General features: G+C 37.5%; 1 protein-coding gene across 2 annotated transcripts in view; it reads left to right on the top strand.

Moving 5' to 3' along the window:
• Window positions 1–21,502, top strand: part of Angpt1 (angiopoietin 1) — a 249,624-nt gene that overhangs the window by 180,596 nt on the left and 47,526 nt on the right. For both annotated transcript variants that reach the window (XM_052747736.1, XM_052747735.1), the window contains exons 5-6: window positions 11,864–11,991; window positions 21,204–21,305. In XM_052747736.1, coding sequence (XP_052603696.1) covers window positions 11,864–11,991; window positions 21,204–21,305 — 230 coding nt within the window. The remainder of the gene's footprint in view (window positions 1–11,863; window positions 11,992–21,203; window positions 21,306–21,502) is intronic.

Here is a 21,502-nt window from a genome sequence, read left to right as displayed (position 1 = left end):
AGCCATAATGACTGATAAGACAAATTTTTCAGTGGGCTAAAGTGCCTTTCCCAGAGGCTGATTACAATGGTATGAACATGTGATCATTATTTCCAGTCTTCTGGCCTTCTTTAAAAAGGTGAACTGAAGCATCTGCTTCCTTCCTAGTACTGCAGAGTCCTTTGGCTCGGTTCTCAGAATAATTCTACCATCTGAAAGGAATTTACCTCCTGTGCAGTGTCTATTGAGTTTTTGATGTAAATCATCCAGTCAAGAGATGGGAGAGTTTGAACTGCATGTCTCTTGAGTTCAGAATGACTCTAAAAACATGGCAAGTGGTGGGAGGAAATTAAAAGTTTTTGAAAGCCACTCAGATAAATATTGGGAAAATAGGAAATATCACTTTCATTGACTGAGGGAAATACTTGAGTTTTTTGCTGACCACTTGTAATGCACAATTGAACATTAGGTAGAAAGAGAAAGGAAGGAAAATAAACAGATATCGGCTGCATACTACAGTGAGCATTTGTTCCCATTGAGTGGAGGAAATGCTTTATCTTGACAGAAAATTATATGTCAAACATATACAATTTCCGTAAAACGAACCACACTATCTAGCACTTCCTTTCATAAAACAGAGTGGCTTAAGGGGAGAGTGTTTACTTCTGGACATAGTGTTTCTTCTTTCAGATGGAGCATGTTATCTGCCTTCTGAAAAGCTGTAAGTTTTATTTTGAAAAAGGGATGAATAGTGAGTGGATAGCTGAACTACTGATAACAAAATTAAAAACTACAGTTGCTGACCTCATCCATGACCAAATTCTAAACCACATCTTTTGAGGGAGATTCGAAAGGTTGTGGTTCTCATTTAAAATTAGTTTCTACTTCAGAAACTACATGAGCTATCTGCAAAGTGGTATCTCCTGGTTCCAGCTAGGCCTGGCATTCCCACAATGAAAGGCCCATTGGGAAAAAAAAAAGAGTTCCCTTCATGTTTCAACATAATAATGGAAAGACTCCATTCCTGGTTCTCTTGAGCTCCCATGGCCTGCACCATTCAGGCAATGAAGCACAAATAGTTTGAAGAGAGCCTTAACTAATAGTTTCTTGGACTCAACCACACGCAAGTCAAATTCTGCAGTTATTTTATGAGTCCAGGCTACACAGTGACAGTAGATGTTAGTTAGGTATAGGACTTGACACCTATAACTACCCTGAGAAAAAAAGAGTATTATTCAATAATTCACGGTGTATGCATCTTATGAATTGTAGAGTAAAAATGTCGTGGAAATTTTTACACTTTCAGAAGGGAGGATAAAGAGTAAAGTCTGAGACACATTACACTATACATTTAGCTTGAAATACATACACAAGTATTTTAGCATAAGAATTTTTTAAAAGTCAACTGCAAAATATCTTTAAAACTCTAGTAATCCATAAAAGCTTTAAACTATGACAGGATGGCTCAGTAAGTAAAGGCATTTAATGTATAATCCCTATTACCTGACTTCAATCTCCTGATCCCACAGTGACAGAGAGAACCAATGTCTGAGGGTTATCCTCTGAGCTGCTCACACATGCTGTGGCACTGTGTGCCTGCAACACACATACACACACAAAACACACACACAGAGTCTCTCTCTCTCTCTCTCTCTCTCTCTCTCTCTCTCTCTCTCTCTCTCTCTCCTCCTCCTCCTCCTCCTCCTCCTACTACTACTACTACTAATAATAATAATAATAACTTAAAAAAACAAAGCATTTTGGCTCCTTAAATAAATTCTCAATTTTCCCAGACTGAAGAATTATAACTCCTTTTGAGTACTGTCATATCTAATCCTAAAGATGGTGATGGTATTCACATTCTGAGCCAAACCATCCATGTTGAGTTGTGTTAATATGGGACCTGCCAAAGACCCCACTTTTATAATGGATTTATAAAATCAAAATTGTAAAGGTAATATCAATGTCTGGTTTCTTTTGATTTGTATATTTAATGTTTTACATGAATTTATACTTATATTTGAATATGAATATTATGATTGCACATTAGAATGAATTCTTTAGTAACCGTGAACATGAACTTAGGGTTCAGTTTTAAGTAGAAGTGCCAGTGTGAAGGGAGGTATGGTCAGGTATTTAAACTTGTAGACACACATACACACAGCTCATCTCAACCATCGTAAGTCCTCAAGCCCCATGAATCTGACTTGGATGTTCCCTTCAGAGTTTCCTGGTGTAACTGTGGGATATGCCATCTGGAGGGCAGTACGGGGTGACATAGATAGAAAAAGCAGAAGCAAAGATATCAGGTTTAGGTCCAGCTCTGCTGCTAGGTAGCTTAATATAAAACATCACACACCCAAGTGCTTGCCCAGTGTCCTAGACCATAACTGCCTTCTTCGTGGTTTCAATCAGTCGTTCCCTGTCTTCTCCTAACACCTTAGGAAGTTGTGAACAGAATGGAGCCACATGTGGAACCTGAATGAACAGTCAGGAATCCAAGTTTACTTATCACAAGTGTAAGAAGCGAAGTGACAGTCATATGGTGACAGTCAGCCCTTATTTTCTTTAAAACCTTGAAGGCTTCCTGGTGCTGCAGCCTTCAGAAGCATCTGGCACTGACTCTATGCGTCCGGCCTCGCCTGGAGACTTTCATTCCATTTTAATAGATTTTGCTGAAATCAGTTATTTGTCCACTCATAACAAGGCATAAAAAATATGCCTTTTAAGCTTTCCCACATGTGGGGAAAGCCTTTTGTGTAACATCAATACGGTTCTGCCAGGCTGAAAACATTACATGGGAAATTAACACACATGAAACCCGAAATATCTTTGTTAATGAAGTGACCTCATGAACAAGTGGCAGGGGTCACACAGCATTCATAACTGCCCGTAGGGTTCCCAAAGAGAAAAGACAGAAAAAGAACTTATGAAAAATGATTGATTACTTCGTTAAATGAAGTTATAACTCCATTTTAAATTTTTAGCCAAATATTTTTGTTCCTCTCTTATTTTTGTCCCGGGCAAATATACATTAAAATATTAAATATACATTAAACACATGAGATATTTCATATTATAGGGCCACTGGAGAAAGTACTCAGATATCCCAATCAAACTACACTAGAACTATGTGACATTATTCTTTCATGTTAAAAATATGTACCACAAAACTAGAGGTCCTTCTGTAGCGCTGGTTAAACACAGAGCCTCATGCACATAAGACCGCTTCTCCACCACTGAACTGTATCTCCCAGACCTAGACCCAGCTCCAGGGACCTCTTAATCCCTAATCCTATTAGCTTTTGAAGCTGTGGCCCATCGCAGATGCACATTTCTGATGAGGATTCCCATCTCATGGTCAGTTCTGCTGCCTGTGGCTCCCTTCTATTCTCATGTCATCATCTGTCACAGCTGCCTCTTATCACTTCCCTGTGCAGCCTGCTTCCGTGAGAAAAGCCTGTACTAAAGCAGAATTAAGGCCTGTGTCAAACCACCTAAGAAACTGTGTGTGACTTTGCAGTTGAGAACAGCAGTGATGGGACGTCTAAGTCAGATGGTCTACTGGAGTTTCGTTTCAGCGTGGTCTGACACCAGAAGCCAGCAAACCTCAGCCACGTCTGCCATCACTGTGGTCACTGAACATTGCCACTTAGAAGTTTTAACGAGATTAAACACATCATTGGTCCTTGGTTTACATAGTAATATACCCCAAAACTCCTTGTAAGATGTTTATAAGGATGGAATGAAACACTTAAAACAAACTGAACATAGAAAATTCAGAATGTAGCATTTGGTAGTACTCAATGAACACTGGCTGCTTTTATTATGATTATGTTTATTATAGTACCACTGTGAAAATATTCAAGAATTTATAGATTATATAATATGCATCTAGATATTTCAGATAAAGGTGAAATAGCTCAGTGTTTCAAAATATACAAATTCAAATGATAATGTAGTAAGTAAATTATATTCAGGTTTGGTTTACCTGTGCCAATGTCAGAGAGAATTTGTGCAGCACCATCAGCTTTGAAAAGAAGAGAAATATTAGCTAACTTAATTCAGACTTCAGAATAAGGGTATTCATGAATATAATGTATATATTATGTGGTGAATATATATAATATATATATATTATATATATAATATGTGTGTGTGTGTGTGTGTGTGTGTGTGTGTGTGTGTGTGTGTGTGTGTGTATAGATGCATATGTATATACAGCCAGTTTTCAGCAGGCTAAATTTTTCACACAAAGCAATCCAGAGATACTTAACTTTGAATGTGCATTTTAGACATGACAAAAATACCAAACAACTTTCAAGCATAACAGGAACCCACAGAAACAACTAACCTAGCTCATAAGACCTCATAGACTCTGGACCAACAGCTAGGGAGCCTGCATGGGACTGACCTAGGCCCTCTACATATGTGTGACAGTTGCGTAGCTTGGTCTGTTTGTGGGACTCCTGTCAGTGGGATCAGGGCCTGCCCCTAAATGCTTGAGCTGACTTTTGAGTACCTATTCCCAATACTGGGTTGCCTCGTCCAGCCTTAATACAAAGGGAAGAGCTCAGTCCTATCTCAACTTCGTATGCCATGCCTTTTTGACACCCATGGGAGGCCTGCCCTTTCAGAACAGAAACAGAGGAACACTGGATGGAGGAGTAGAGGTAAGGTGGGGGAGGGAACAGGAGGAGAGGAGGGATGGGAAAATGTGGTCGGGATGTAAAATAAATTTTAAAAAATTAGTTAATAAAAAACTTTAATGTATTCTTGTAGCTGTACATATTTGTGTATATACTATAAGATCATGGGGAAGTATCTTTCATTTATATATCTATGTCTACAAAATACAGAACTATGGACTACCTGTAAATAACTCATTTTTTTCCACACCCTTATAATGCAAAGAAGCATCTTCTTCTACTTCTGAAAGTCCCTGTAGATTATTTAGATTTCTGGGGAACGTCTTCAAAGTGAAGTTTCCTTAAAATGCCCACACACCTGGCTGGGAAGTACAGAATCACATCAATCAGGTTGTGAGCATGCTTGGCCCTTGTCAAGTTTGCCGTTTTTACTTATCCTTATGCTCACTGAACCTCAGTGACCTGTTGAAATCACAGATTGAGGTCAATTTCAAATGCTATGATCTCCCTAATGATGTTGGTTTAGAAAATTCCACTAGGTTCTTCCTTGAACAGATAATTTTATCCATGTGTATTCTAATGTTTGCAAACCTTGAAAAGCTTTGAATCATTCATCACATAGCAGTCTTAAGAAGAATGTCTGAGTCATAGACCTCTTGTAGCAAGTTATTTGGAGGTGACTAGGAGGAGAAGCCAGTGTTTTGCCTTGTCTCTGGAAGCAGGGCTAATGGCTCTCTGTGTTCTCTAGGGTGGCAGAGATTAAGAATTAATAAGTCCACATTCCAGGAAGTTTTCTCTTGAAGGTTCATCTGACTTGAAGTGACCCTCTGCCTCAGCTTTCATGGTCCTTGCCTGAAGTCAGTTGGATGGTTGGTATACCATCTGGGCTGATATCGGTTGACCAAATGAAGAGAAAAGCAAGAGACAGTCAACAGTTGCTAGTCTCAGCTTCCAGTTGCTTACTGACTGAATGCTGCCTGGTGACAGACAGACATGCACCTGCTCATGTTCCTATTCTTCCCTTTACCTGACAAAGACTTGGTTGTACAGATAAGGTTAAATGAAAAGAATGAATAATGACTCTTTCCCAAGACTTTCTAGATTTATTGCTGATATCTGCATGAGTGAAGTCTTTGAACTGACATACCAGGCCCTTAAACTTTACCTCTGTTAAGCTGTTCTGCAGGTTTTATTATTTTAAGTGTTATCTCTTTGAGGCAGTCTTCCTGAGTCTGCTTGGCAGATGGAGTCCATTCTCCTTGAAAGCTCCCAATGCACTTGACATATGTCTTTAAGATAAACAATTATCTGCATTCTCTCTTTTTGATACTCTGTTTACACTGGTAATACTATAGCCCTAGAGGCTGTTGCCAGCCATTTTGTGACCAGGTAGAGAACCAACAAAAGTGATTCATGAGAAAGATAAAGAAACACATTTCTGGTCACACTGTTGGAAACCTGATCGTGTCTTACGTAAAGTTATCTTTTTGCTTACGCCAGTGGGAGCTGAGTTTTCTGCTGTCATGAAAGAAACTGTTATAGATGTAACTATCATGAAAGATCTACTACTATAATAGATCTTTCTGTCCTCATGCTTTGATCTCGTTAAGAACATGTTTTATAGTCCTTAGTTCTGTATCTTTATTGCCTAGACAAAATTTTACACATAAGAAGTGTTCAATCAATATGTGTTGAATTTATTAATTAATAGGAAAAGACAAGAAGAGAATAATTATAAAACCTTGGGCTGTTTATTATTATTTAAAACTGCACTAATTTTTCACTGATGATAACCAGGAGAAGAAAAGGGATCAGTAAGAAAAAGAGCAAAAATGAAGTTTGGCAGATTGGCTAGCTTAAGGTAAATAAGAGCTGGGGTAGCAGCTGACAGATAAATAGGAATAAGAAGCATAAAATCAAGAGGCAAGAAAATATGAAGTTAAAAATGCTTTTATATCATAATCATCTCTGTAGTACTTTGAAGTTGTGATAGTGTGTAAAGGTAAATATACAAGAATGAAATCCTAGTACAAATCCAAATGTATGTGTGACATGAAAATGACCAATAAGGAAGAAGTAGGAAATGAATGTAGAGTAAGAGAAAGGGGGCTGGAAGTGTTCAGTGTGAAAAGTGACGGAAAGAGAAGCAATGATGAGTTCTGACATACAAGGGACTGGCAAGGAGACAGGTTATATTGCTTTGACCCTCATAGGAAACCAAGTGGCTATGTAGGTTGTATATAAAGACTAGCAGAAGAACTGAGTGAAGTGGTCTTGAAAAAAGTTTTGGAATTTGAGATACACTGTGCAGAAAATGAGATCTAAAACTCTAGAAATGACAGTATTTCTTATTAAGAAGTGGGCGTGAGTGACAGTGGACAGAGATCACCATAAATGCCAAATGCCACCTGAGATAAGCCCTTCTTCAATGCCTGATTCACAATCATGGATAGGTAGGAAGAGAAGGGATGCTGGGAAAGGGCAGGTTAGAACAGTGGGGTTCAAGATTCTCAGTTAGAGGAAAGATATATATACCCTTTGGAAACTAAAGAATAGGAGAGGAAAAGATAATAGCATGCAGTCAAAGAAGTAACCTCAGGTTTAAAGGTCAATGTTTAAAGTCATGCTGTTTTTACAATAAGTTTACAGTCTTTAAAAGATAGACAAAGACATTGAGCCAGTTTCTAAATCATTCTGCAACTCTGGATAACTGATGTGTATAGCCTCTTCTAATTAATTCTTCTTTGTCCTGTTGTTATTTACCACACACACCTCTAAGATCTATGGTCTGATTAAATCTCCTCTTTGAACAATTTATCACTGATTTTTGATGCTTGTGGAGTTCAGTAAATTCATCTTCTTTTATTGTCTCTCTGTGCTTTAAAATTTTCACCATTTATCCACTTTCACAACATCCAAGCAGGACACTAAATTTCAGAACACTTTAGTACTTAACAGTGAAATTATTCAAACATTAACAACCTACTTATTGTCTATGTATCACAATATTATCATTTAATATTCAATAATCTTAGAATCTTTACTACTAGATAAAGCTTATGGAATACCATGAGATTACTTCCTTCTTTTTGACTCAAAGCAATGATATATCCAACTGTGTCAATGAATGAAATAAGGCAGCTAAGTTTTGTAAGAAGAAGTCAAATCAATAAAATGTTACAAATGACTAGATGGTTTTAACTTCCCTGGATTTAGTAAGCTACAGGTTTTGAACTTGAGGAGGGAAAGCATAGCAGCTCCACCTCCTGTGTACTTCTATGTTCTGGTGGTGTTCATTTCAGAAAAGTGAGTGGAAATTTAACGTTGCTATTATCAGTGTTTTTACCATTATTATATTAGTGGTAGTAACTACTGTTTCTGTAGTGTTACCACACTCCACTCTGCTTTGTGTGTGATCTATGTGCCTACATCAGAAATATTAATGACTTCTTCAGATTAGAGACTAATTTTAACAAACACCCTGGAAGTCTAACTACCTCTATAGATGGACTCTTCTTTAAACCACAGTATAAAACAACAAAACCAGAGATAGGCTGTGAATGAATCTTTTAAATTAAATTCATTTTCAAAGTTTTAACACTCTAAAATGCAGCCTAAATCAATGTCTTAAAAATAAAATTTTGTATTTAGCAATTTAGAAGCAGCAGCCTAGTCTTTAGGGAAAAGTTGTATCTTATGTAGAGAGGATCTGTCATTTTCAAAAACGCTGACTCAAATGGAGATCAAACCAAAGTTCTATGTCACACATACCACCATCACAACAAAAATTTATAGTTTAACCACAGTATATTTTCCCAGGTAGAGAATTTATATTACTAATTTAGACAACACTGACACAAATTCCACAAAGGAAAATAATAGCCAACCTTTCCCCTCTTCCTGTTTCTGAAAATGTGTGTGGAAAAGCTTCTCTAACCACACAACGGCCCCTTCACCCACATCTTCCTGAAGTGGAAAGTGAAGGGCACAGGAGCTGAACAAGGGAGGGATGGGAATGTGTTCCTTACATAACCACACACATGAGGGCAGGAAGTGGTGTGTTCAATGAGAGAAACATTTTCTTATTAGATAAATGACTTTCTCCTCCTCTCACCCTAAAAAGAAAAATGAGTTTCCCCAACGGGTTTCTGCTCACCACATTTTCCTGTATTTTTTCATCCTCTTATGCCATCATAAACTTTAGCTAATATTTCTTTACATTCTTGTTTGGGGCACTTAATGGGGATATTTTTCACCTTTACACACAAGAAGGAATCAAGTATTGAGTATTTAGGAACAATTGATTTTGAAAATTAATGGCCCATTGAGTTATTCTAAGTAAAACCCAGCAAACTGTTTTGTTGTTTTTAGCCAAGCGCCAATCAAAATGTCTTTTTGGTAAGCATTTACCTATATGTTTTAAATGGTTCTTTGCATACATTTAGCAAAAATACTTCTTCACTGTCATATGAGCTTTCCAGTGTGTGTACTTATTCTGTGTTGACATTGCAGTTTGTGATAGCAGTGCTTAAATGTAACTTTGCAAAACCATTAACACAGGCAATAGCCTCATATAAAATGATGAATTATTAAACACTTTAATTTTTACATTACGGCAACATATCTGACACAAATACTTTGCTTTATTGAAACATAATCTAGCAGTTTTATAGTTTAAAATATTTGCATTAACATAACTCATTCCACAAATATTAGACTCCCTACCACTTATAAAAGGCTAACTATTATTCAATTACGTTTGATTCAAGCCAGTATTTTATATCCCTTTGACACTTTTCAGATTCATTTAATAGCAGTTACTCATGGTGGATATTTGATGTTTTTATTATGTAGGAACATTGTGAATTAAACTGACTGGAAACATATTCATTAAAAAAGGACTATTATTACAAATATTCTTAATTAAATGCAACCTATTATGAAAATATCATGTGTTTGTTAGAAAATGATAGATCATTAATGTTTAATATAGCACATACTTCTTTAGCCAAGAGCTATTAAATGGGTCAATTTGTATTCTGATTTCATTAATGAGAACTTAAAAATGGGTGAAGCTCTGTGAATAAAATAAGATTCTTCTCATTGAAGAACTCATTATTAGTTTGGGTTACAATGGAATAATGACTGGCACTGTCCAAGTACTTTTTGAAGAAAGAATTTAAACATCAAATGTAATGTAGATGTTTACAGCACTAAATATAGGCAGTAGTGTTCTGTGGGTTTAGATTGAAGAGTTCCTAGAAATTTTCTTAAAAGCCAAAGCCAAAGATTTCAAGACAGCTAGACTTTGAAAGTATGAAACAGTAATCAGGCAGTGGTGCCGAATGCCTTTAATCTCAGCACACAGGAAGCAGAGGCAGGCAGAGCTCTGAGTTCCTAGCCAGCCTGGTCTATAGAGTGAATTCCAGGATAGCCAGGGCTACACAGTGAAACCTTGTCTTAAAGAATTAAAAAAAAGAAAAAGAAAGAAAGAAAATTTAACTGCACTTTATGTCTTATTTAGTACCCTGAAGCTAAATCATGACACAAAATGAGTAAATTAATATTATTTAGAAATTAAGTTTAGAAATAAGCTTAGAAATCTATCACCTCAAATTCTAGAAATCGAATCAATCCTGTAAATTTAAGTAGAGCACTTCTCAACATGGTCCCAAGAGTGCAATAACAGCACAAGTGTTATGGGGGTAGCCAGTTAACTTCTGGTTGCATTTAAGGCCACTCTACAGGGGGAAAGGGTTGTTGAATCATGTAAATCTGTCCAACAGCCCATGGTTGTGGAGTTCACAACCCTCATGGGTGAACCTACTACTACTACGATGCAAAATGGACATGGTGTCAAACTTCCCTCTAAATGCACTTCTCTAACTCATAGATTTGTGTAGCTGTCAGACACTATCAGAGAAGTTTCTTTGTGTAGTGGCTGGTGATTAATGTAGAAACTCGTAACTGGTCACAGTATAGAAAACGTGTTTGTGGACTGTTCAGCTGTAAACAGGAAATCTATAATCAACCCCTTTCACCAAGGCTCAGGAACCATTGCAAAAGAGACAGTGGAACGTTTGTAAGTGGCAGAGGTCAGGGAAGGCTGGAGCAACACAGTATCATCAGGGCTTGACCGAACCACTGTACTCATGAGCTCATGGCAGCTTTGATTGCCTGCATAAGACCTTCATGAGATCAAGCCAGTCAAGATTCTAGCATGGGGGAAGCAGGGATTCACAAGCTTATACATGGAACGGAGGAGCTACTGATAGCTGATGACTTCTGAAGGAAGGAGAGTTAGTTTTCATTAAGGGTGTGGACCTGGGAGGTCATCTATGCTCACTGGGTGGCCCCACATGGAACAGTAGATAGGCATAAAGTATTAGTCTGTGTGAGTCATTTGAAAAAGGAGGACATAAAGTTGGGAGGGGTGGGGTTAGGGTAATCAACCAAAATGCACTATATGAATGTAGGAAGCTCTCAAAGAATTAATAAGAATGTTGTATTTTTAAATGTTTTCACATTATTTTGGAACTCACTCCAAAGACCAGACCAGGCTGGGCTTGAACTCACAGAGATCCTCTTGCCTCTGCCTCCTAAGAGCTGGGATTAAACGTGTGCACCATTACCTCTAGGCACAGAAGGTATTTTCATTTGACTTTTTTTTTTTCAGAGCTGAGGACCGAACCCAGGACCTTGCACTTGCTAGACAAGCACTCTACCACTGAGCTAAATCCCCAACCCCTTGACTTTTTTTATGTTGTTGTTGCTTTTTGTTATTTTTAGATTTTTAAACCCTGGGATTTGAAATACAACTCATTCGTAGAGCATGTACCTAACATGAAATTTCCAACAGTGCAATAAATAAATAAACTTTTCTCTGAAATGTAGATAGGAATGTTTTATAAATTTGACAGGAAACATTGCCATAAATTGCTAACAATAGGAAGCATCACATAATTATGTAATTCGTCCATCAAGATGAAGTTTTTGAGGCTATAAAAAACCAAAGTAAATAAATTGATGTAAGATTAATATGTAATTGAAAATTGATCCACAGCTTTTTCCTTTTCAACTTACCAGTTACTTAGTAGGTGGTATGTTTTATTTTTCAGTGTGTGCAATATAGATTGTGTGAAGACAGCAAAGACCTGCTGTTTGTAGTCCATATGGTGGTAATGATCCCAATATTTTTAGTTCTTATATTATAATATCTCTCTTTTATTTTGCAGTTTTGCTAAAGGGAGGAAAAAGGGAAGAAGAGAAACCATTTCGAGACTGTGCAGATGTATATCAAGCTGGTTTTAATAAGAGTGGAATCTACACTATTTATTTTAATAATATGCCAGAACCCAAAAAGGTAAAATCAGAAGTGCTTGTTTATGCAGTGTAAAACAGATTCTGATTGAATTGCTGTACAATCAAATAAATTTGTAAGTTTGGTAAACACAATACATGTTGGTGTACACCTATGCATGTATACACACATGCACACACACACATACACACACACCTCACCTGCTCTTTTCTGTTCTCTGAGAGAGGCTGTGTTTCTCTAGTCCACAGGGGATGAAAACCCTGTTTTGCAGATGTCCTCTAACCCTTGTTAATGATCTGATCTGTTAATTACATAAATGTTATTTTTTTCCATTTCTTGGATATCATAGTGCTAAATATGTTGGCTTCCACAAATTACATGTTTTTGCCATATTTACCTTTAGTGCATGCGGGGAGCATTAGAAATCATCTTCTAAAGTCCCAAGATGTCAGGGAGCATATGCCTTCCAGTGTAAGAGTTGGCCAAATCCAGCTATTTGCAGAATTATTGAGCCTGTTGAAGTGGGAGAACATACACTATCTGAACACAGCATAGTGAAAGGATGTGCCCCTCATACTTACTTGTAGCTTGAGTTTTCCTGCCTGGCCCACAATCAGGACAAATCTCTCTCACCTGCCAGTCCCACAGCCGCTCAGACCTGACCAAGTAAACACAGAGACTTATATTGCTTACAAACTGTATGGCCGTGGCAGGCTTCTTGCTAACTTTTCTTACAGCTTAAATGAAACCATTTCCATTAATCTATACCTTGCCACATGGCTCGTGGCTTACCAGCATCTTCACATGCTGTTTGTCATTGTGGTGGCTGGCAGTGTCTCTGACTCAGCCTTCCACTTCCCAGCTTTATTCTCCTCCTTGTCCCGCCTATACTTCCTGCCTGGCCACTGGCCAATCAGTGATTTATTTATTGACCAATCAGCAACACATTTGACATACAGACCATCCCACAGCACTTACCCTTTTCTTTTCTTTTTTTTTTTTTCAAAAAGGAAGGTTTTAACCTTAACAAAGTAAAATTACATATAATTTGGGAATTTGGGCGTAGCTTCTCTTACTACTTCCTGCTGGAGGGGGGTGCTGTATCTTATGGGGACACAAAGAAAATTTTAAGGTTATGGAATAGTCCATGAGGCTGTATTGTCTGAGCCAGTTGCCTTCAAACCATTCTGGATGTTGGATCATCTGGGCCATGGTGTCATCGGAGACCTTTCAGGGGGTCTTGGCTGGTTAAACCTGATGTATCTTAATCTGGAACAAATCCATAGCCTTTGGCTTTCTGTGGGAATAAAAGCAGAGACTCCTTTCCAAAGCAACATATCCTTACATCCAAATTTTGAAGTCAAGGTACCTTTAAAATATACATTTTGGCATAACTCAACAGCTTTTATAATCAAATGTTTTTCTGCAGGTAAAAATCCCAAAGACAACATAATCCAGATTCTCTGTGTAATATTCATCTTCACGTGGCTTATTTTTTATATTAATTTTACTGTCTCTTTAAAGAGTTTATTTTTTTAAAACTATGTATTTGTTTATATAACTGTATATATCACCTTTTTTGTCTCTTTCAAGCCTACGTATATTTTACACACATTTTAAACTATTACATCTGAATCTGTCTTATTGTGAATTTATTGCTTTAAACTGCAGCAGCTGTGGCTGCTGGCTCCGCCCACCTCAACTTCCCAACATGGCGGCGGTATGCTTACCGCCAGCTCTGGGAGCCATCGTGGGTCTATGCTTTTATCCAAGCAGCGTGTAGCCCAGAAACTTCTTTTTTTGTTTTGTACTAGCAAAGGCTAAATCCACCATGCAGCTTAATGTGCCACTTGCAGAGGCCTCATTCCCGCCATACTGCAGGTCGAGCATGCATGCCAGGAACCCACAAGTAGCTCAAACTGGCAGCTGCCGCTCATTTGAGAGAGACAATTAGGAAGCTGTTTTTAGCTCCGTTTTAGAATCTTTTTTTCTCAGTTTTTTGGTGGAAACTCTTGCCACCACGTTGGACGCCACTTACTCAAGTGTAAGTTGGAAGAACAGACTTATCTTTAAGTCTGATCGGTGTCCAAGGTAAATGTGGAAGCAATTAAGCAACATTTTGCTATCCTTTCTCTTTTAGAGACCTCTGCATATTTGTTCATTAAATCTTCCATTTATGCCTTCACTCAGTACAATTAATTAGATGCCATTCATTGCCAGTCACTGTCTAAGAACACAAATACAAAATAAGCAGTTCTGTGTGTAATAGAGAAGACAGGCGTTTACCAAAAGACAGAGTAATCAAGTACTACAGAAGTGTAGTGCTAGCGATGTCTCTAGGAAGGAGATTATGTCAGGACCTTTAGACGAGACAGCCAAAGACAGTGGGATCAGAGGCAAGAAAGCTACTTGCTCTTTAACATGGAAGGGCTTGTCTGGATTTACAAAATCCCAAGACAGAAGCCTGTTCTTCTGAGATAAAACACTTTCCATGGCCCTTTCCCACACCTGTGTATGTATCGTCATTTTCTTGAATCCTGTGGGAATGCTCATGAAAGGCCTTCCTGAATTGCCCCCAAGAGTGTTGCATGGCATTTCTATTACTAAAGTTCTACAAGGTAGAACTGTGGCTTTTTGTTTCTGACTTCCTGGGGCCAAGCATGTTTTCTGCACATAGTTAAGTCCTTAATAAATGAACACTAGAATTAAAAAAAAAAAAATGAAGAAAAGGACGCACTGATAACGAAAGCATCAGAACATCTACCAAGCCTAGTGGTTTTTTGTTTGTTTTTTTCTGACTTTGTGCATTTTGGTAAGCAAGGGAAGAGAATCTTGGAGACCAGTGTGCCAGATATCACGCCATTACCAAGGTCAGGTGTCTGGCCGAGAATCCAGGTCCAGTCAAAGGCTGGATTTCTTTCTGCCCCTGTCATTGGATCCTGATTTGAATAAGGGCTCCTGGGTGAAGTTGTCTCACTATTTCTCTCTTTTTCTTGAAACAACATTTTCTTCTTAAAAGAAGCCTTCAGTTTTGCTCCACAAACGGGAGTGGGGGAAGGCGGGAGAGGAAGCACAGGAGTGGGTGAAGGGGACATGCGCAGTCCTCCGTGCTTCCACCTCAGCCACTCACAAAGGCACTGTGACGTCATCGGCTTTTCCTGTGGGGTATGGGCATTAGTCTTTGGATCAAGAAATCTATGACTTAAAATAAAATAAAACAAAGAAACACACAAAACTATGAACATACAAGGATGAGGCGATCAGAACAGAACTCTATATGACACACTGACTTTTCCTTTTCAACAGCTCAAGGAGTTGTGTGCTTCTAGAATTTCAGAAAGGCAGCTTGCCCAAATTATGCATGTGATAACTATTGAACATTGGCTTTGAAAACAAACATCTGTTTCCAGACTTATCAGAGTTCGAAAAAGATAATTATTTACATGGGTCATAATTGGAGTTTCACCGACCAAAAGTTTTTAATATGAACTTATTGTCCCACGAAGAAGAGACATGTGTTACCTGAGTGAGCAAGTTATTAAAATTTACTTCCCTCTCCGTATCTTATGTAGCCTCACTTTCTTTCCTGTTGATCCAAATCATTGACATTCTCCTAACAATAATAAAAGGCATTGAGAAAATGTGTTTCTAGGCCCTGCCAATCAGACTAGGGTATCATCAACAAAACAGTTACTACTACCCTGAATATGCCTAATCAAAGCCCCTTTTTTTTCTTTTTGTAATGTTCTCACAAATTCATCAGAAGTTAAGGAAACTCAGGTCTATAAAAGCTAACAACATTAAAATTGAGTTAAGTGTGTATGATATGGAGTATGAAGCAATCAATAAAAGTGGGGTATTTAAGGCAACAGAGAAAAGCAATTGATAGCAAATGCTCATACTTTAGGAAGTGTGGGGACTGCAGTATACCAGAACTATTTATTTCCGTATTTTTCCTTTTTTTTTTTTTTTTTTTTTTTTGGTTTTTCGAGACAGGGTTTCTCTGTGCAGCTTTGCGCATGTCCTGGATCTCGCTCTGTAGACCAGGCTGGCCTTGAATTCACAGATATCTGCCTGCCTCTGCCTCCCGAGTGCTGGGATTAAAGGCGTGTGCCACCACCACCCGGCTCCATATTTTTACTTAACATACATATTTTTCATACACTATATTTTGATCATGGTTCCCTCCTTCACTTTGTCAGATCCTCCTCATGGCCCTACCTATGCAACTCAATGCCTTCTGCCCTTCTTTCTTTAGAAAACAAGAAAACAAGCCATAATAACAATTAAAAACAAAGAGAAAACACAAGATACACACTGTACTTGTGCAAACGCGCATACACACACACACACACACACACACACACACACACACACCCAACCAAAACATAAAAGCAAAAATCAGAAGCCATAATACACAAGCCAAGGACCAGTACTACAAAAAACACCCAGACTTAGTGATGTGGGACAAAACATCTATAAAAATGCCACAGAAGGTCTTTTGTGTTGGCATTCTACTTTTGGGAATAGGGCCTGTCCTTAAGCGTGGTTAATCTACCCTGTGAAGTTGCATTGGAGAATTTTTCCTTTGCTAGTAAATGCCAATTAGAGACAACATCTTTGTTAGGGATGGGAGCTTCTGTCCATGTCCCCCTTTCAGCGCTGGGATTTGAACCTTTGCAGGTCCTGTGCATGCTGCCAGTCTATTTTGACTGGCGTTGCTCTATGTCAAAAAAAGAAATGTTCGTTAAAGTTTGAAATATGTTGTTTTTCAAATTCCATGTGGAAGGCAAAAGTGTTAGCTTAGGATGTCAAGCAAATAGGAAATGAGAATTCTATCTTTGCTATCTTTCCTTGTTTCATAGTGTCCACGGTCTGCGGTGGTCTCCCTCTGCATTCCCTTCAAGGCACAGTAGAAGGAAACAGAGCTTCTCTTTGCATTTCACAAGTGTTTAAAGCCAAATGCCCTGCAGTCAGTTTGCTTCATCCAAAAACAAACCATTAAATCAGAAGTCTTATTCTAAAATATTAAAAATTGTTTCTGAACTCATCATTCCTATAATTCTTGAAAAGGGACTGTAACAAATGCGTTAAGCCATTTCCATTTAAGGTTATGGAAAAATAATTGACATCCAGAAGGTTAATCATTCCAATTTGTATAAAGCACAGAAGCATAAAAAGTATGTGAATCAAATTCCCCCTTTTTGTCTGGGTTTAAATCTCCGTATTAAGTTAAAAGGTGTTTAATGCTTGAAAGCTTTGACCTTGCCTGGGGAAGAAGCCAGTTCAGCCTTTTCTTGGACAGAACTAATCCACAGCCATCGAATCAATAGATGCAACAGACACAGTAAATGGAGCAGGGCCCCATACACAGGAAGGGCATGCCAGATAACACAGACCACACAACACCAGCAAGTGAACTCTTCCGGTCTCTCCTGTTCAAATCCTTCTGTAACTGATCATTTATTCCAGGGCTGTTCTTAATCTTTTAGGAATAGGCTTTTTCTTTTTCTTCTGACTGTAGATAAAAATTGAGTTTTCTTTAATTTTTTTTCAATGTTGAATCCAAATTCTTAAATAGATATAAAATACAAATTAACATGATCAATCTCCATGATGCCAGTATTAATAAACAGAAGCCAGGAATCATATTCATAAGGCAAACTTGTTGAACACTTGCATATTTTTGTTTTGAATATCCTGTACTATTTTATAATAAATTATAAATGTAAATCATGTTTAATGTCACATATAACAATATATAACAATACTTTAATGCGCAAATATTATGCTAAATACTTAGAATAAGTAATGCATAGTATAAACCTGCATGTATTATTATAAAGTACATCTGAGATCTAAGAGCAGTGGTTAGTTCTTATGCCAAACACTGCTGAAGTACTCTATGTGCACTTAATCTTACACACACACACACACACACACACACACACACACACACACACACACACACGGAAAGAATGAAGGAAAAAGAAAAAAAATGAGAGAAAGCAGAGTTGAAACCTGAATCTAGCCCTCAAGTCAGCTGAGCTCTGTTGTCCTCACATGCCTGCAGTGGCATCTGCTATCATTGTCACTCTTGTGTGTCCACAGGAATCAGACCCACTTAAGTCCCTTAACTTATTTCTCTGCCTCTCAACCTGGTGACGACTCCCTCTGTCTTTCTCTGGGTCTTCCCCTAAAACGCATTCTCAGCACTTAATATATCAAGTTGTGGGATGCCTCCTTTTAAAAGGAAAGCTGTGTTTGGGGAAAAAATTGTGAGTGATGTAAAACAAGTGCATACAATTACATTAACAAGTTAACTGTCCTTAAAAACTCATAGCACAGGTTTCTCCACACTTTGTAGATTTATCAGTGTGGTAAGGCTTTTTCTGAGTATGTAGGTAGGCTTTATAGCTTTGGATACCAACTTGTATTAGAGGCAAAAGTCCATTAGGAGAGAGAGAAAGAGAAAGAGAGAGAGAGAGAGAGAGAGAGAGAGAGAGAGAGAGAGAGAGAGAGAGAGAGAGAGAGAGAGAGAGAATGAGAGAGGGGGAAGGAAGAAAGAGAAGATTGGGGAGATATATAGATAGATGATAGATAGATAGATAGATAGATAGATAGATAGATAGATAGATAGATAGATAGATAGATTCATTCTTCTTTGGATTATTCAGTTAATGCACTGCAAAATTTAATTAAGAAACCAGTGTCATTAGTTTCTCCTAGCAGAATATTCCTTGATATTTTCACTAGCATTACTGGCAAACGTTAGCTGCTCCAGGTGCGTCTTTGAAATTTCCACCTGTGCTCTGTTTAAACTCTTTTATCTGATTTTAGTCTCATGAAGACTCTGAAATCTCTTTGGCCAAGGTCACTAATGTTCCCTTCATTTCAAGTTTGTACATATTTTAAAATATCGCTTAACTTCACCTCTCTCAAATAGTTGATTAATTTATTCTCCTTCCCAACCCCATATATTCTTGAGATTTCTTTAATCACATTTTCTTATCTTATGACTACAATGAATATTCATTTAATATCTACAATCAGTTACCCACTGTTTAAGCGACAACAACAAATAAAACCAAACATGGACCCACTTACAAGTCACTGATGTATATTATCTATACCAATTGTTTACTAAAACCTACTCCTGGACCGCCCCTCCCATCTATAAACACCTTTTCTTTATTTATTTAAATAATAGATTGATCTTTAATGATATCAGCTTTTGCTTTCAGTTACATTACTACCAATAATTTTGACTTAGGCGTACAGAGGGTTCAAACCCTCAATCTAATTAAAATTCAGCTCAAATCCTAGATTCATTATAGTTGCTAAGTATAATCATTGGTAGACTCCTTAAATATTTTAAACCCCAGAGTTGCATTTGTAGAGTGAATATGATAATTGTACTTTCACGAGCTGTTCTGGGATTAAGTTACAAAGTGCATATTAAGTTTTCAAATGACAGATCATTTTTAGTGACTCTTCCTTACCCTCCCATTTTCTTGTTCGTATACCCTTGGTCTGCCTCCAGTAGATTATCTCATCTCTAAGTACTATCTGATGCTCCTTCTATTGTGTGGTCATGTAACCTGCAACACAAAGTGTCCAACATAACAATCATTTCTTTTCTCACTTGTTAGCTCTTTGTATCAAGTCTCTATGTATGTTATTACTGCTATCATTCTAAAATCACTAAAGTTGGAAAATTATGGACTCTACTACCTTCTTACCCCTATGAGAAGAGTCAGTATTGAAATGTCAAGGTATTTTGAGGACACAATCCATGTTAAAGTCCTCATAATTTCCTCAATCATGATATAGACTCAATTCCCAAGAATGCTTATTGAGTGAAAAAATAAGTGGATGAATATATTAGAATTAAGGGGGATAACTGAATATTTTATAATTAAAGGCAGACTTGTTAGGAGTCATGTTAAGGACACAAAGCAGATGGAGAAATGCAGAAGATTAGCATAAGAGTAATCTTGGGAAGAGAAAGGGAATTTAAAATTCATGAATTTCAAGATGAGTCAATTACTAGGGATAATAAGGACATAAGGGTAAGTGTGAAACTGGAGGTAGAACCCTCAGGGGACCAGTTGTCCTAATTCATATGCACGCACAGGCATGTATGTCTTAGTTCCTTTCACTCAGAAGAAGTACATGAAACATTTCTGCTGTGAATGACAGTTCTGGTCATTGTGCTCATACCCTTCAGCCATTTGAGCTCTAACATGGTGCCTCAGGGAAAACAGCCTGCCTATAGTGCCTGCTCACTGCTGTTGCCTCATTTTCACACCTTTAGCCAACCTTCAATGTGCTTTATTATTCAATTGGTGGAGGAATGGTATTCCCCATGGTCCAGCTCTTGAAAAATCAAACTGCCATATTCACATGTCATGAGTCACAGGGACTGCTGTCCAAAGACAACACCATTACAGAAGTATGGAGAAAATGAATCAATTTTAAAATAAATGCTATTGTATGTAGAATAATTTGAAATAAGCATTGAATCTTCAAATAACCATTCTATATAGGAAAGAAAAGTTTGCCACTGTCAGAAGGCATACATAAGCTACATTGTTCATTACTAAAATTTAAACAACTTATTCTCTACTCACACAATTTTGTCTCTAGTATAAAATTCATCAAACAAGAGTAATTATTACAGTTATATAATGTAGTATGTAAGCTCATGAGAGTTTGGCAATAAAATATAAAAATGTGAATCTTTTGCTCTTAATACATTGACTTTACAATAATAGATTAGAGAATACTGAACCTTATATTTTGGCCACAAAATAGTATTTCACATTGGGAACTTTAGGATTTTTTTTTTTAATGTAAACTTCCACAAGTGCCTATTTCAATTTGAGATTTAAAAAAAAATGGGGGAATTCTAGGAGTTGGTCCCAAGGCCTTGCACATATAAGACAAGCATGCTACCACTGAGCTACATCTCAATGTCTAAAACTGTATTATGGTCTGAAACTAACCTACTAGTTTTCTGCTGGCCAGTACAGTTTTAGAAATAATTAAAGATTCCTGAGGGAGGTTATCAGGTGCAGCACAAGTGTAAATTGTGGGAGAAGTAAGCAATAATATGTCTAAAATGTAGTTTTTTCCTCTTCTTACAGGCTCGACCTGTCCACTCCATTTATATTTTGAAATGTGTCAGACATACATTTCCTTAAGATGTTTGTAGTTTCCACTTTCCATTCTTTTCCTGTGTTTTTTTTCAGGTATTTTGCAATATGGATGTGAATGGGGGAGGCTGGACTGTAATCCAACACCGTGAAGATGGAAGTCTGGATTTCCAAAGGGGCTGGAAAGAATATAAAATGGTAAGATGGAAGAATTTACAGTGCTTTTTGATGTTTTATCCTAAGGTTATCTTCACCCACGATATATGATAAACCCTGACCTTCTAGATGCCTTTGAGTTATTTAAAAATAACAATTCTTACATTAAAGACATTATTTTCATTAGACACAAAATGCTCATAAATCATGTTCAGTAAATTGTTTCCCTGTGTGTAATA

This window comes from Peromyscus californicus, unplaced genomic scaffold (genome assembly GCF_007827085.1).
Source record: "Peromyscus californicus insignis strain IS unplaced genomic scaffold, ASM782708v3 Scaffold_20__1_contigs__length_68692818, whole genome shotgun sequence".
NCBI classification, from domain to species: Eukaryota; Metazoa; Chordata; class Mammalia; order Rodentia; family Cricetidae; genus Peromyscus; species Peromyscus californicus.
The sequence above is the reverse complement of the archived record's forward strand: the minus strand, read 5'-3'. Positions and strand labels throughout refer to the sequence as shown.